The sequence below is a fragment of the Aspergillus eucalypticola genome (genome assembly GCF_003184535.1).
Source record: "Aspergillus eucalypticola CBS 122712 chromosome Unknown BO83scaffold_3, whole genome shotgun sequence".
Taxonomy (NCBI): Eukaryota; Fungi; Ascomycota; class Eurotiomycetes; order Eurotiales; family Aspergillaceae; genus Aspergillus; species Aspergillus eucalypticola.
In genome coordinates, this window is record NW_020290277.1 from 333489 (window position 1) to 346973 (window position 13485).

General features: G+C 38.2%; 2 protein-coding genes across 2 annotated transcripts; one reads left to right on the forward strand and one right to left on the reverse strand.

Moving 5' to 3' along the window:
- Nucleotides 1–1303: 1303 nt before the first annotated feature.
- On the reverse strand, nt 1304–2600 carry BO83DRAFT_353203 (uncharacterized protein; the record flags this gene model as incomplete). Its single annotated transcript, XM_025529031.1, has 4 exons — nt 1304–1760; nt 1815–1932; nt 1997–2369; nt 2445–2600. The coding sequence occupies 4 exons, from the start codon at nt 2598–2600 to the stop codon at nt 1304–1306; spliced, it is 1104 nt and encodes a 367-aa protein (XP_025392046.1).
- A 1672-nt stretch (nt 2601–4272) lies between these two features.
- Nucleotides 4273–6104, forward strand: BO83DRAFT_434075 (putative isoamyl alcohol oxidase; the record flags this gene model as incomplete). The annotated part of the gene is made up of 3 exons (XM_025535744.1): nt 4273–4520; nt 4582–4782; nt 4841–6104. 3 exons carry the CDS (start codon nt 4273–4275, stop codon nt 6102–6104), a joined length of 1713 nt encoding a protein of 570 aa, XP_025392047.1.
- Between the last annotated feature and the right edge of the window lie 7381 nt (nt 6105–13485).

Consider the following 13485-nt stretch of genomic DNA (forward strand, 5'->3'; position numbering starts at 1 on the left):
ATTCTATCGCACTAACACAGCACAACAGTCCGATGTTAGCAACCAAGGAGAAGACATCATCACAAGCAAATACAACCCATCACGGACTTGTACGGTGTTTCTTCCTAACCGGGCAATCACCCCAGAGCCCTGACGTCGTTCAAAGCGCAGGTGATAGCCATGGCAGTCGCAAATGAATCAGTCGCTGGACCGGGTTAGTGATCGACATGATTGTCGAGCGGCCGCGGACTCCCTCCCCATAATGGATGGGTAGGATCTACACGTGGCAGGTTAGTGTGGACGCTTGAAACGAATCGTTGCAACGACCAAGATCATTGTCCATATTTTGAGTCATGATAAGAGTTCAAGACATGCTGGTGCATATATAAGCATGAGAGGCTGGAAGTAGGTCGGTCTACTCTGATGTGTGCCTGTGATCGATCCAGTCGCCACACGAGAGCTGGCACCAAAGCTACCACCACCGCCCTTTCCCTTCCCAACCAAAGTCACAATTTGTGGACATCCAGCTAGTAAGGCACTACGGTACTTTTATCCAGGGGTCTGCAGCTCTCCCAGCGAATTCCGACCACTGGCATAACCGCCAAATGCCAGATAAGGGACTTCGATCAGCCAGTTATATCCGAAGTGCTGCCGCCAGGGCCTCATGGTTGACCGTTCCCGATCTGGCCAAGAATTGGTCGATCTTGCCTTGATTCACAGACATGGGTGGAGTTACTGGAGTCTGCATCGACACCCAGTCAGCTGAGGCTGGATCCACTCCCGCTCGCTTGAACCATGGTTCACACCTGAGACAGGTCTGGACGTCTCTGGGTGTGCGAGCTGCCTAATGTAGCGAGGACTGAGTCGTTTAGGCGATGAAGAACGACTATGGTCCAGCCGGCCAAGCGCACTATTGAAGTGTAGGATATCTATAGCCTGCTTCCTCGCTCACCGTAAGCCCGGATCGATGTCTCACTCCGGTACGCCGACCGACAAGAAAATAGGCACGATTCCCGGCGATGGCAAACCTGCCCAACCGAGTAATTCCTCCGGTGTCAAATGATGGTACAGAAGCACGCACTCCCGACAGAGCACTGTGGAGAGATCCCTGGAGAAGAGGGTACTCTGTAGATACAGAGAAAATCTTTGGGTCCGGAGAATAAGTGGGCTCCGCAAAACGATATACGGCACACAGTAAAATGTCTGAACTCATTATATGGCATTAAATAGCAGGACAAGTTGGCGTAACTCGTGAGCATGCGTATGGCTGTCTAGAGTGAGACAGATAGTAGTAGTATAGAAACAAACAAAAGAAACATGTCCGCTATGAGCGGCTAGTCCGGTCACTACCCCAGCGGCTGCCCTTTTGGTTGGACACTACCGAGATCTCAACCTGCTTCTTAATCCCCCGCCCGGACTCCACCATCGACCCCGAATTGTAGCTATCCTTAAGAATCTGCTCGATACTGTCGCAGTCATCGCGGTTGTCCGTACTGGGCTGCTCCTGCGCATGAGACTGGAAGGTGCCGTTCTTCGCGGTTCCTTTCTGACCTGAGAGCGCACCACTGAGTTCGTAGGAGCGAGAACGCGCCGCACTTGAAAGCTTTCTCACAGACGAGATAAGTAGAGGTCGGATGCAGGGCACGGAGGAGGTGATGATAATGATCAGGTTCTCTGAGAAACCCCAGCGAATCAACTCGACCGCACCGCCGGCACCGAGGTTCGTGATGCTGGGGACTTCCTTGAGTTTGGTGGTCTTGATGATCGAGGCGACCATAGCACTATTTTCCGTGTAAGCTGACAGGCCAATATAGTGAAACCGTTGATATACTGACACTATTCCGAGACTAAGCAGGATAATCAAACTGATTTTAATCCGCAGCTTCAAATTTAGACTCCAGAAAATAATCGTGGGGAACACCGCCAGGAAGAGATCAGTAGCAGAGTTGACGGCTAGATACACCTGACGTTAGCCGTACATCCCAATTGAAACGGCTAGTGAATGGCAAGGACCTACTTGACGAAAAGTAAGAGAAGTTGACCACCGCGACACTACTACCACATGTTGTTTTGACGGTCGGATCCCAAAGAATCCGAGCGTTGCGGCAGATGGAAAGTGGCAGCACCGCAGAGACGATGTTGGCGCTGAGCTGCAGCAGCATGACAATCCATAATGCGACACAATACTTCTTCTTTCCACCGAGGATAGCCAGCAGGTAGAGGACAAATGATGAGCGGGCGATACCGGTGCTGAGGGTGACAAGGAGTACTTCGAAGGAGATGTATTTCAGCACCTTCGAAGTGTAATGGAACGGGAGTTTGGTGAGATTCGTGCCGAAGCCATTTTGGACAGAAAGCGTCAAGATGACCGTGGATGCGAGTGTCAGTGCCTGAAACACAGATGGTCAGACATGCGACAAAAGGGCCCATGGTTAGTGCGGGGAGAGGGAAGGACGTTGAGTTACCCAGGCTATGATCATCAACACATCGTCAATCCGAAAGTTGCGAATCTTGATCTTCGCAATGATTCGGAGAATGAGAATAAAGGTGGCTACTGCAACTGCAGCCCACATGCCCCTTTCCAGGGCCAGTCCGGAAGGATTGGTTATGCTGGAACCCATCACGAAGGGCAAAGGTCCGCGACGATAGAGGTCATTCTTTGGCAGAACAGATGCGACCACTCAAGTATATTTATTTTATCGTGAAACTAACTTGCTTCCCACAAGATTTCGGCACCAGGGGAATTATACTTTCTGAGTCGCCTTAGTCCTGATGACTGCCGACTGGACAGGTTCGTGCATGGCTGGAATATTGGATCCATGGTGCAGTTAACACAATATTAGGGAGATTTGGTCCATTTCATCCATCCAATTCCTGGGTGCTCCGGCTACCCGACGGACAAATCGCGCGAAAGATAGTGGAGACTATTGTCCCAGTTGGCCAGGGCAATTGGACAAAGCTTTCCCCAATAGGCAGACGTCGCCAGGGAAAAGAGTCCCAAAGTCTGAATAATCCAACCCTACTACTGGGATCCTGGTGGCGCTTGGCGTGCAGCAGTGGATGCATTCGCCACGAGGTGAACAGGGGTCGGCTACATCCTTGTTCATTTCTAGAATGCAACCAGGATTCTCACTTGCCGGTACTCCAATTTATTGGGATTCCTGCAGCCGGCACTGAAGATAATCAAATGACCGTTATGGCCTTCCCACTTTCTGCAGATCTACCCATGCCCTACGAGGGAGGATAGAGAGATGATCCCTTGCTCTAAGCTCACCATGGACAGCGACTGGTACGGGGACCCTCACGTCTGTCTGCTTGAAATAACGGTGGGTCGTTGTCAAACTTTGAGGGGAGAAATTTTCTCAGCTTATTCAAGCCACATTCCAGAGTTCAAAGACGCCGCAGCCAGCACACTCAGGAACAAGCCTTTGGCGTTCTTAGTCTTGGTCGCAAAGTAAAGTTACGTACACCCGGAAGGGGGAGGGAAGGGAGATTTGAATTAAAACAAAAATAGGAGCAACTGAAGAGACCAGAAATATTAGCGACAAGTTCTTTCTATCTCAGACCACGGAGGAATCGCTAGCAGGCACCGAAGCAAGCCGAAGGAGTCCAGTCAGCAGCGTGTGAAGGATTCGGCACCGTCTGTTCGTGGACGAGGGCAAAGACAAATCCCCGGAACATCCGCGGTACTCATTTTTAGACGGACCATCGGCCAGCTGCCAATAAAACGGTTAGCACAGCTCCACTCCGTCCGGTTCCAGTGCTCGCCGAAAGCCTAAATCCTGCCCTCTGGAGTTGCATGGTGCCATTCTGATCCAATACTACGCCTCATAGCCAATCTAGCGAGCGGGGCCCGAAATTACCTGGAGCAAGTGCCACTGTCCCATTGCCCAACTGGAAGCCGTTCTCCGATCGTGTGTGTGCCTGGACGATGATTCCGGCCCCTGTGTCAGCCAGATAACTCACTAAATCCATCCCAAATCCATCCACACCTTTTGCCTCGGCGGCTCGGCCAGTTCCTGGCCATCGCTCTAACTCCGTAGTATCTCTTCCACTACCCAGCGCCCGGCTAATCCGCGGTGGTAGAATTATCCACTGCTTGCTCCGCGACTTTACGCACTTGGGGAACATGTCCGATGATAGCTGAATAGCCTCCTCCTGATCTTGAGATACGGCTGCCTGTATCGATTTGCATATAAAGTACGTTTCCCTCAGCAGGGATCGTCACTTTTTTTCACTCAATCCAGTCACTTCCTTTCTTCCATCCTCTCCTTCCTTCGTTATCTTTGCAGGATGAAGGCTTCCTGGTCCTTTGCAGCAACCGTCGCTGCTCTCGCCTCCAAGGCTGTCGCTTCTAGCGACTGCCACTGCCTGCCCGGCGATAGCTGCTGGCCTTCCACCTCCAGCTGGGACTCCCTCAATAGCACTGTGGGCGGTCGCTTGGTTGCGACTGTTCCCATTGGTACTCCTTGCCATGACCCTAATTACAATGGCGCCGAGTGCACGAACCTGCAGGACATCTGGTACTACCCGCAAACTCAGTAAGGCACCCCCTCCTCCCACTCCCTAAACTTAGACCATGCTGACGTCAGACAATCTCAGCTTGGTCTCTTCTTCTTCTGTTATGCAGCCCTACTTTGCCAACCAGAGCTGCGATCCTTTCCAGCCTGAGTCCCGGCCCTGCCTGCTTGGCAACTACGTGAGCTACGCTGTCAACGTCTCCACGACTGATGATGTTGTTGCTGCGGTCAACTTCGCTAAGGAGAACAACATCCGTCTCGTGATCAGGAACACCGGTCATGAGTAAGTTCTGCACTATTCCTCTATATCATGTAGGATGGTGTGCTAATCCATCTCATAGTTACCTTGGCCGTTCCACCGGTGCTGGTGCTCTGGCCATCTGGACTCACTACCTGAACGACGTCGAGATCACCGAGTGGTCGGACTCCACCTACGAGGGTTCTGCTGTCAAGCTGGGCAGTGGTGTCACGGGCTACAATGTGCTCGATGCTACCCACGGAAAGGGACTTGTTGTCGTCGGCGGCGAATGCCCTACTGTCGGTCTCGCTGGTGGATACACCATGGGTGGCGGTCACTCCGCTCTGAGCACTGCCTTCGGTCTGGGTGCTGACCAGACTCTGTCCTTCGAGGTTGTCACTGCTTCGGGCGAGGTCATCACGGCCTCCCGGACCAACAACACCGACCTGTACTGGGCCCTCAGTGGTGGTGGTGCCGGTAACTTCGGTGTTGTCACCTCTCTCACCGTCAAGGCCCACCCGGATGCCACCGTCTCCGGTGCTGCCCTTGAGTTCACCATTGCCAACATCACCTCCGATCTCTTCTTCGAGGCCGTGGAGCACTTTCACACCCTGCTGCCCGCCATGGTCGATGCTGGCACCACCGTTATCTATGAGATGACCAACGAGGCCTTCCTCATCAACCCCTTGACCGCCTACAACAAGACCACCGCTGAGGTCAAGACCATCCTGTCTCCCTTCCTCTCCGCCCTGACCGACCTGGGCATCGCGTACACCGTCGCCTACACCCAGTACTCCTCTTACTACGAGCACTACGAGAAGTACATGGGACCCCTCCCCTATGGCAACCTCGAGGTCGGCCAGTACAACTACGGCGGTCGCCTCCTCCCCCGCGACACCCTCACTTCCAACACCGCCGACCTCGTCTCCGTCCTCCGCAACATCACCAATGACGGTCTCATCGCTGTCGGTGTCGGTTTGAACGTCACCAACTCCAACGACACCGCCAACGCCGTCTTCCAGCCCTGGCGTAACGCCGCCGTGACCATGCAGTTTGGATCCGCCTGGAACGAGACTGCCCCTTGGTCCGAGATGGTCGCCGACCAGCTGCGCATTGCCAACGACTACATGCCTCAGTTCGAGGCCGTGACCCCCGGCTCTGGCTCCTACGAGAACGAGGGCAGCTTCCGCCAGCAGAACTGGCAGAAGGAGTTCTTCGGCGCGAACTACGCCCAGCTCTGCGAGGTTAAGGAGAAGTACGACCCCGACCATGTCTTCTACGTCACCAAGGGTGCCGGTAGCGAGTACTGGTCTGTGGCTGAGTCGGGTCGCATGTGCAAGACTGAGCAGGCATGCGCTACTGTCTAAGAATATTGTATCATACCCCCATACGTAATGTTTATATGTGGATGTTTACTGTACAGTATTGAGCCTGCACGGTTGTATAGACGATAGATTACGGCTTTCATAGACTAATAATGTCATTTTCTTACGTGATTTAACTTTTATCCACTTATTATTTGATTATGATCGTTCTCCTTGATCAGTAAGAGCTATAGTAAAGCAAAACTGCCTTAACATGATAGAATACTAGGTATTAGGCAGTTTTGCAAACTCACTAGTCGTGTCACTCCTAGCGAGAGCGTAGGAAGAATATTCCCGTCATGCTTCCAATTGACGGCTTGGGTGAATAAGGAGAGTTCTGTGGGACAAGAAAAGGGATAATTAGAAAGAGGGGGCATAAGCGTAATAGCAATAATAAAGAGAGAGAGAGAGAGAAGCCAATAAATAATTCAGAAATAAAAAATTGAAGGTACTACAAATAGTTCTACCATCATTCAGATGCCATATATATATTATCTGCCTGAGGCAATAGTAGCTATGATGGCACCGAGTCATAACATTAGTAATGATTATTATTACCGCGGTAATGTTACTACGGCCGATAATAATGTACGCTATGAAGTCTTTTGATGTTCCAGAAAAACAGAAAGGCGTGTCATATCATATAGTGATTGTGGGAGGAAATTGGATGGTGAATTCCAGGCCTATCTATCGAACAGGAGGTCCCTTATAAATACCTAGTATATCACGGGTGTAGGTAGTTATGAGACTTGTGTGCTTGGCTCGAAAGTAAATCATTGATGAAGATATAAATATTTGCTGTCGGAAGATATTTCCCCGGGTTCGGTCTCTACAGACAGAGGTTCACCTAACTTTGATGTCTATACATTGCTTGGAGGCCCAGTCTAGACTATCCGATTTTCTTGGACTCGTGGAGTGAGGAGAGGCTGGTACAGGCGCACCCGTGATACATCTTCTACATGACTGAGAGCTGATTGTAAGGTGACCATTTGGTTCCCCGTTCTTGGCCGTATAATCTCTTCGGAGAAGTTTACAATGTTCCGCTTATCACTGTTATATAGATCGATCTTCAGGTTATGATGAGCAGGGTCTGAGTTATCTCTACACAATGATTCAGCCAGAAGGCGTAGACTAGGCTATTGGTGTTTTTCTCCCAAGAAGGTCTCACTCGTATCTCTCAGGATACTCACCGAAGCGTGCCTCAGACTGTCATGTCTCCGACAATATCTTCAAGGTATAACTTGACACCTTGCTTCGAGTACATTACAACGATGCAATTCAGTGATTGAATGAAGTCAGTGTCATGAAATAACCCTAGTACTAGCGGTGATAAGCCAATGCAGGTAGGGGAGGTCGAGATTTGAGATCTTCCGACTCGGTTAATTAGGAACTGCTTCGGATCAAGCAGCTAGTCATTTGCCGGCTATACTTTTGATGTAGATTTTTGAGCAGTCGTCAAGCTCACCTCTTTACACCTTGCCGTGCGCAATCTCGCCTAAGTGAAGGTCTGAGCAACTCGTGCAGAAGTTATCCGAGCTGAGGCCAGCAAAACTTCTGTCACGTGACCACTTAGTCATATATCTGCGGCGAAGAAAGTGGAAAACTAAGGGCTCACAGCTCGGCGTGGTCTGAAATAAACTCCGCGTGGTCTAGCACTAAATACAGAACAATGCTTTTCTGTTTTAACCATGTTGAGCTGTGCCAAGAACAAGTTCAGACTACAATAAGATATACTAAGAATATATTTAAACCATAATAAGATTTAAACCTTACTACCCCATAATACTATACTCCCTATTTAAATCCTTAAACTATATATATGCTGAACACATACCACTATCCACTCTTAAAATAACTGAATAAGAGGTAGAAGACAAGATTATCCGCTAGTTAAATAATATAAATAATAAAATATATACTTTATATCCTCTTTATATATGCTTGGTATTAACTAAATACAGGAATATAATAATAATATCAGTGATATTAGTAGTATCCCTGATCTTATACAAGAGCAAGAATCTGAATCTTAAATTAATTTTAATTTATTAGATTTTATTCTAATTTCTATGGATTTAACTGAGGTAAGTATATGTATATCTTATATAAAATATATATTAAATATATATAGGATATAAAAGAAAATAATATAGTTATTATATATAATAATTCTCATGAAATCAAGATATCTCAGATTCAAGAATATTTTTTAATATCTAAATATTCTATTATAGATTTAAATAGAATTCTTTATTTTATTTATTTAACTGATTCTTATCTACCAGGATTAGAACCAGAAAATCTCAGTAAAACTCTAATAAATAATCTTTTTATATAGTAAATATTAAATATAAGTATATACTCTCTTTTTTTATAATATATAAATTAAATATGCAGTACATATACTAAATATATAAACTTAATATATAATAAATCATACAGGTAAAGCTAAGATTATTAATATAAATCTGCTTTATAAGATTAGTAATAATAATAAGTATAAAGCCTGGCATAAATCTTATATATACAGTAGTATAAAATATTATATTTATACTGAGTATCTTATGTTTGATGCTCCTGAATATAATAATATATAAGAAATCTTAAATTTTTTAATTAATTATCTTTTCTAGGTAATCATGGATTCTATACTAATTAGATTAATAATCTGATTAAATAAGAAATTAAATCTTTATATTAAGTATTTCTTTATTTATGGAATAGGAAACTACAAGAATATTATAAATTTTAAAATACTAGAATAAGCATATACATAGCATAAAATCCAGTTATATTTAAAAAAAACAGGATATATGCTTTATATATTAATATTATATATATTATATATATTAATAATATGTAGCACACATTTCTAGATTGTCCTAAAAATTCAGATATAAAATCTTAGTATTATATATTTATTATTCAATACTTTGCTTAAATAGATAAAAGTTATTTATAAAGTCTTATTTAATATAGCTTCTGTAATATTAATTGTCGGCTGGAAATCACTTTTACCTTACTAATTGAATTCTTGCCTATTTATATGAAAACCCTCGTTCCCATTAATAACCAAATTATCACATGCCCCATACAAAATCATATGGAATACCCGATGCTCATGGAGCAGATTAGACCTATTTCTTGTAAACCTAATATTCCTCTCTTTTACATGTGATTCTTGCATTATTCTGATTAGTTGACTACAATTTCTTTGTTTCCTGACTAAATTGATGATTTATGACCCTGATCTAGATTCATTCACTACAGGCAGTGAATTAAAAATAAATAAGGTTTATATCTTCCTGCTTGAAATATTTAAACCAAGCCTTTCAAGTTATCTAAGTTATCTAATTCATTTATTATCTATCTAAGGATTTATTTTTTTTTTATTTAGATAGTAAGATTACTTCCTTTTAGTAATTTTGTTAATTATACTTATTTTTATATATTTTATGAATTGATATCTAGTTTTCTATTTGGGACTAGTATCACGTGATCTGAATATATTATTATTTTATAATTATTATTTGACCATATCTCTTTAGATTATATAATTATTACCTGACTATATCTCCTGTGGTCACGTGATTAAAGAGATATTATTATCTTTATATTAGATCTTTCTATACCAGACTGTCTATCTAATTCGGCCTAGTGATCCTGAGCCACCTGACCCTTATTATCTTCCCCTATTCCAGGGGATTCCGAAGGGAATCCAACAATTATAAGCCCAGTTTATCTTTACTAAAAAGTCTACTCATATAAAGATTTAACTAGTAAATACCCATAATAATAACAGAAATAAACAAGTTTACTAACCAGCTAATCATCTTCTGTGATTAGTCAGCATGGATTAAAAATATCAGAATCTTAGCTGAAGTAAAATAAGTATGGTAATATATTAATCTTGATCTTGCAGATAAGCCAGCAATGCTAAAACAACTAAATAGACTAAAAATTTAATAAATTAAATAAATAACTTAAATAGTAATTAATCTATTAGCTGATAAACAAGAAATCTACTATGATTATATAAAAGATTATGAAATCTCTTTTAAAGAATATCAGATAATTTCTACTAGAATATTAATAATCTTATTAATTATACATAATTTATTATTCTAATTCCACAAACAATTGATTCTGGATGTAAACAATGCATATAAAATTCTCCAAATATAAAAAAAAAAATTGGCACCTACTACAGAAGCCAGAAAACATGATTTAATTTAAAGATATTATTTATTACAGATATCACCCCATTTAAGTCTTGAAATTCATATTTCTACATGGGAAAATTTATATTCTGAATATAAATAAATATAAATATCAGAGGTCCAACAATCCCTATGTGTATAATATAATTTTTTAGAATTAATTTTAAACCTTTTACTAACATTTTTAATAATATAGTTTAAAAAAATTACTGAATTAAATAAAAATTCTCAGCTAATTTCTGATTTCTATAAAATGACTTATAGATGCAGAGAATTCAGTAAAAATTATAAATAAAAATTAAAATCTTTATTAAATATTATAAATATAACTTTTAAAAATTAAATTAATGATTCTACCAATTCAACTAATTATTCAAAGCTGGTGAAACAACCCAGATACTTCTATAAATTAGAGTTAAATAATGGTATCCACTTTTTCAGTAAATATCCATATATAAATCAAGCAAAACGACCCACTGATTAGAAACCAGATCCAGAAATTATTAAAAAATTCAAGAAAGTATACAAAAATAATAAATTCTGATATATCTTTGAAAAAGTAAAGAAAAAATTTCTAAAAAATAATAAAAAATCAGATAATTTATTTATTTTTATAACTTTGCAAACATATTCTTCAAAATCAAAAAATTCAATAAATTATTAAAATAATTAGATTTTTGATACAGGGTCTGATATCCATGTTTATAATAATCAGTAATATTTCAGTGAATATACTCTAGTAAATAATGATACAGCTGTCTTGATTAGTAATATAAATATAAAAATATAAAAATTTAATATAATTTATTTTACCCCCACTATTTGCTTGCAAAACAAACCAATTAAATTTAAATTAAAAAATATTATATATATGTTTTATTTTTATCTGAATATTATTTCTGCCGGCAAAGCAAAAGAAGGAAATTTATATTTAAATTTAAGAAAAAATATACTTGAAATCTATGAAAATTAGTAAATTTGTAAACTCAAAGAAGAAAATAATATTCTATTTATTAAATGGAATGAAATATAAAAAATTGATCAAAATCAGTAAATTTTTTAAATAAAAATTAAGCTAGCAAATGAATAAGTAAATGAATTAAAAATTAGAGAAAAATATAAATATTTAATTAATTATATAAACAGTGTAAATCTAATTTAATTAAAAGATAATGTTTATTTTTGGTATTAATACTTGGGTCACCCAGATGAAGAAATTATAAAAAATATTAAAAATTCAGCTATAAATATTCACTTAAATGCTTCTCTAAAAGCAGGTGAATTCGATCTTTATAAAATATATCAGACAGCAAATTTAAATAAATAAATTTTATGGTAATTAATATAAACAAGTTAAATACTATTTAATTACCTGTATTAGAATCTTATTTATATGCCTCCAGGCATAAAAAATAAGTAATATATAAATTATATATATTATCTATTTATAAAATACCATCTGGGCCAAATTCTAATAAATAAATCAGATATTTATTAATCTCTGATATAAATAATGTAATTTATAAAAAATTAATTTAGAGTTAATTCTTGATATTTTTACTTAGATAGAGACTCTAATTTATTTAATTATTTAATATTTTATAAAGAAACAAGTATTCTAGTTATCTAAAGTTCTGAGAGTTAATCTAAACAAAATATTTTTATAAAAAAAACTGAAATTCTAATTTCTCAAAAAATAAGAATTTTAATAATTGATTCAGGATTACCCCATTTTCTATAGCCAGAGGCAGCAGAGGCAGTAATATATATATTAAATAAAATATTAAATAAAATAAATAACTGAGAAATCTTTCATAGTAAATTATATAAATATCTAGATAATCTATCCAATTTTCTATATAAAAAGTCTGATTTAGTAAATTTCAAGTAATATAGCTTGAAAGTTTATATATAAATTATTAAGCTATTTAGACTTAGTAAGCTAAATTCTTGAGTCTTAATTAGTTATCTAATCAGTTATATAGTATTAAATATCTGGAGAATATGGATTCCTATAAAGTAAAAAATTATATCAGCAAGAGATTATATATTTAATGAAAATTTAATATATAGCTATTCATGTAGCAATATAAGGGAATTTTATAAAGATAATTTAGAGTATGATTAATTTAAAGTCTTAAATCCAGAAGAATTAAATGAAATTATTAATTTTATTAATAAAAATTTAAATATTCAAGAATCCCAGCAAATAAATATAAAAGAAAATAATTCAAGAATTTTTAAAGAAGAAAATCAGAGAAATAATAAAAATAATAAAAATAATAAAATTAATAAAATTAATGAAAATAATGAAAATAATGAAAATAATAAAAATGATGAAAATAATAAAAATAATAAAATTAATAAAATCAACCAGATTAGTAAAATCAAGCAAAATAGCCAAACAGATTAAATTTTAGAAGATCAGTCATTGACTCCACTATCTATACTACTAATAATTTTTATCGATAATACTGATATTATTGAAAAATTAGGGTTTAGCCGGAAATGAAATTAATCAGAATCGCCAGACCCTGGACCCTCAAAACAAGCCCGAAATTTTATAATAAAATATTTCTATAATTATTTTCAACAGAAATTTCAGATAAAACTTTAATTCTAAAATTATAAAAACATGACCTTCCACCCCCTCCAGTAAATTGGAAAGAATTATAAAAGTATTTATACCAGTAGAAATTTATTAAAGCTGCAAAAATTAAATATTAATAATTATAAATAATATAAATATGGACCCCTATACTAGAAGAAAAAGTTAAAAATTATTAAATTCTTTTATTAAAATAGGTTTTTATATATAAATTTAATGAAAATGTTAATTTATTGAAATTCAAAGCCTGAATTTGTATATAGGAAGATTTATAGCTAATCTTATTTTAAGAAGAAACTAGGGTCTTAATCTTAGAATTTCAGACTTTAAGAATAATATTTATAATAATTACAGTATTTAATCTTAAAATCTTTTAAATAAATACCGTAAATGTCTTTCTAAATAATAAAATAAATAAAAATATTTATATATTATTTTCATCTGGCTTTACAGCTAAAGAAAAGGTATTAAAATTAAATAAGATCTTATATAAATTATAGAAGTTTTTATTACTATGGTAATAAATAATCAAGAAAACTCTTATAAAATTAAAATT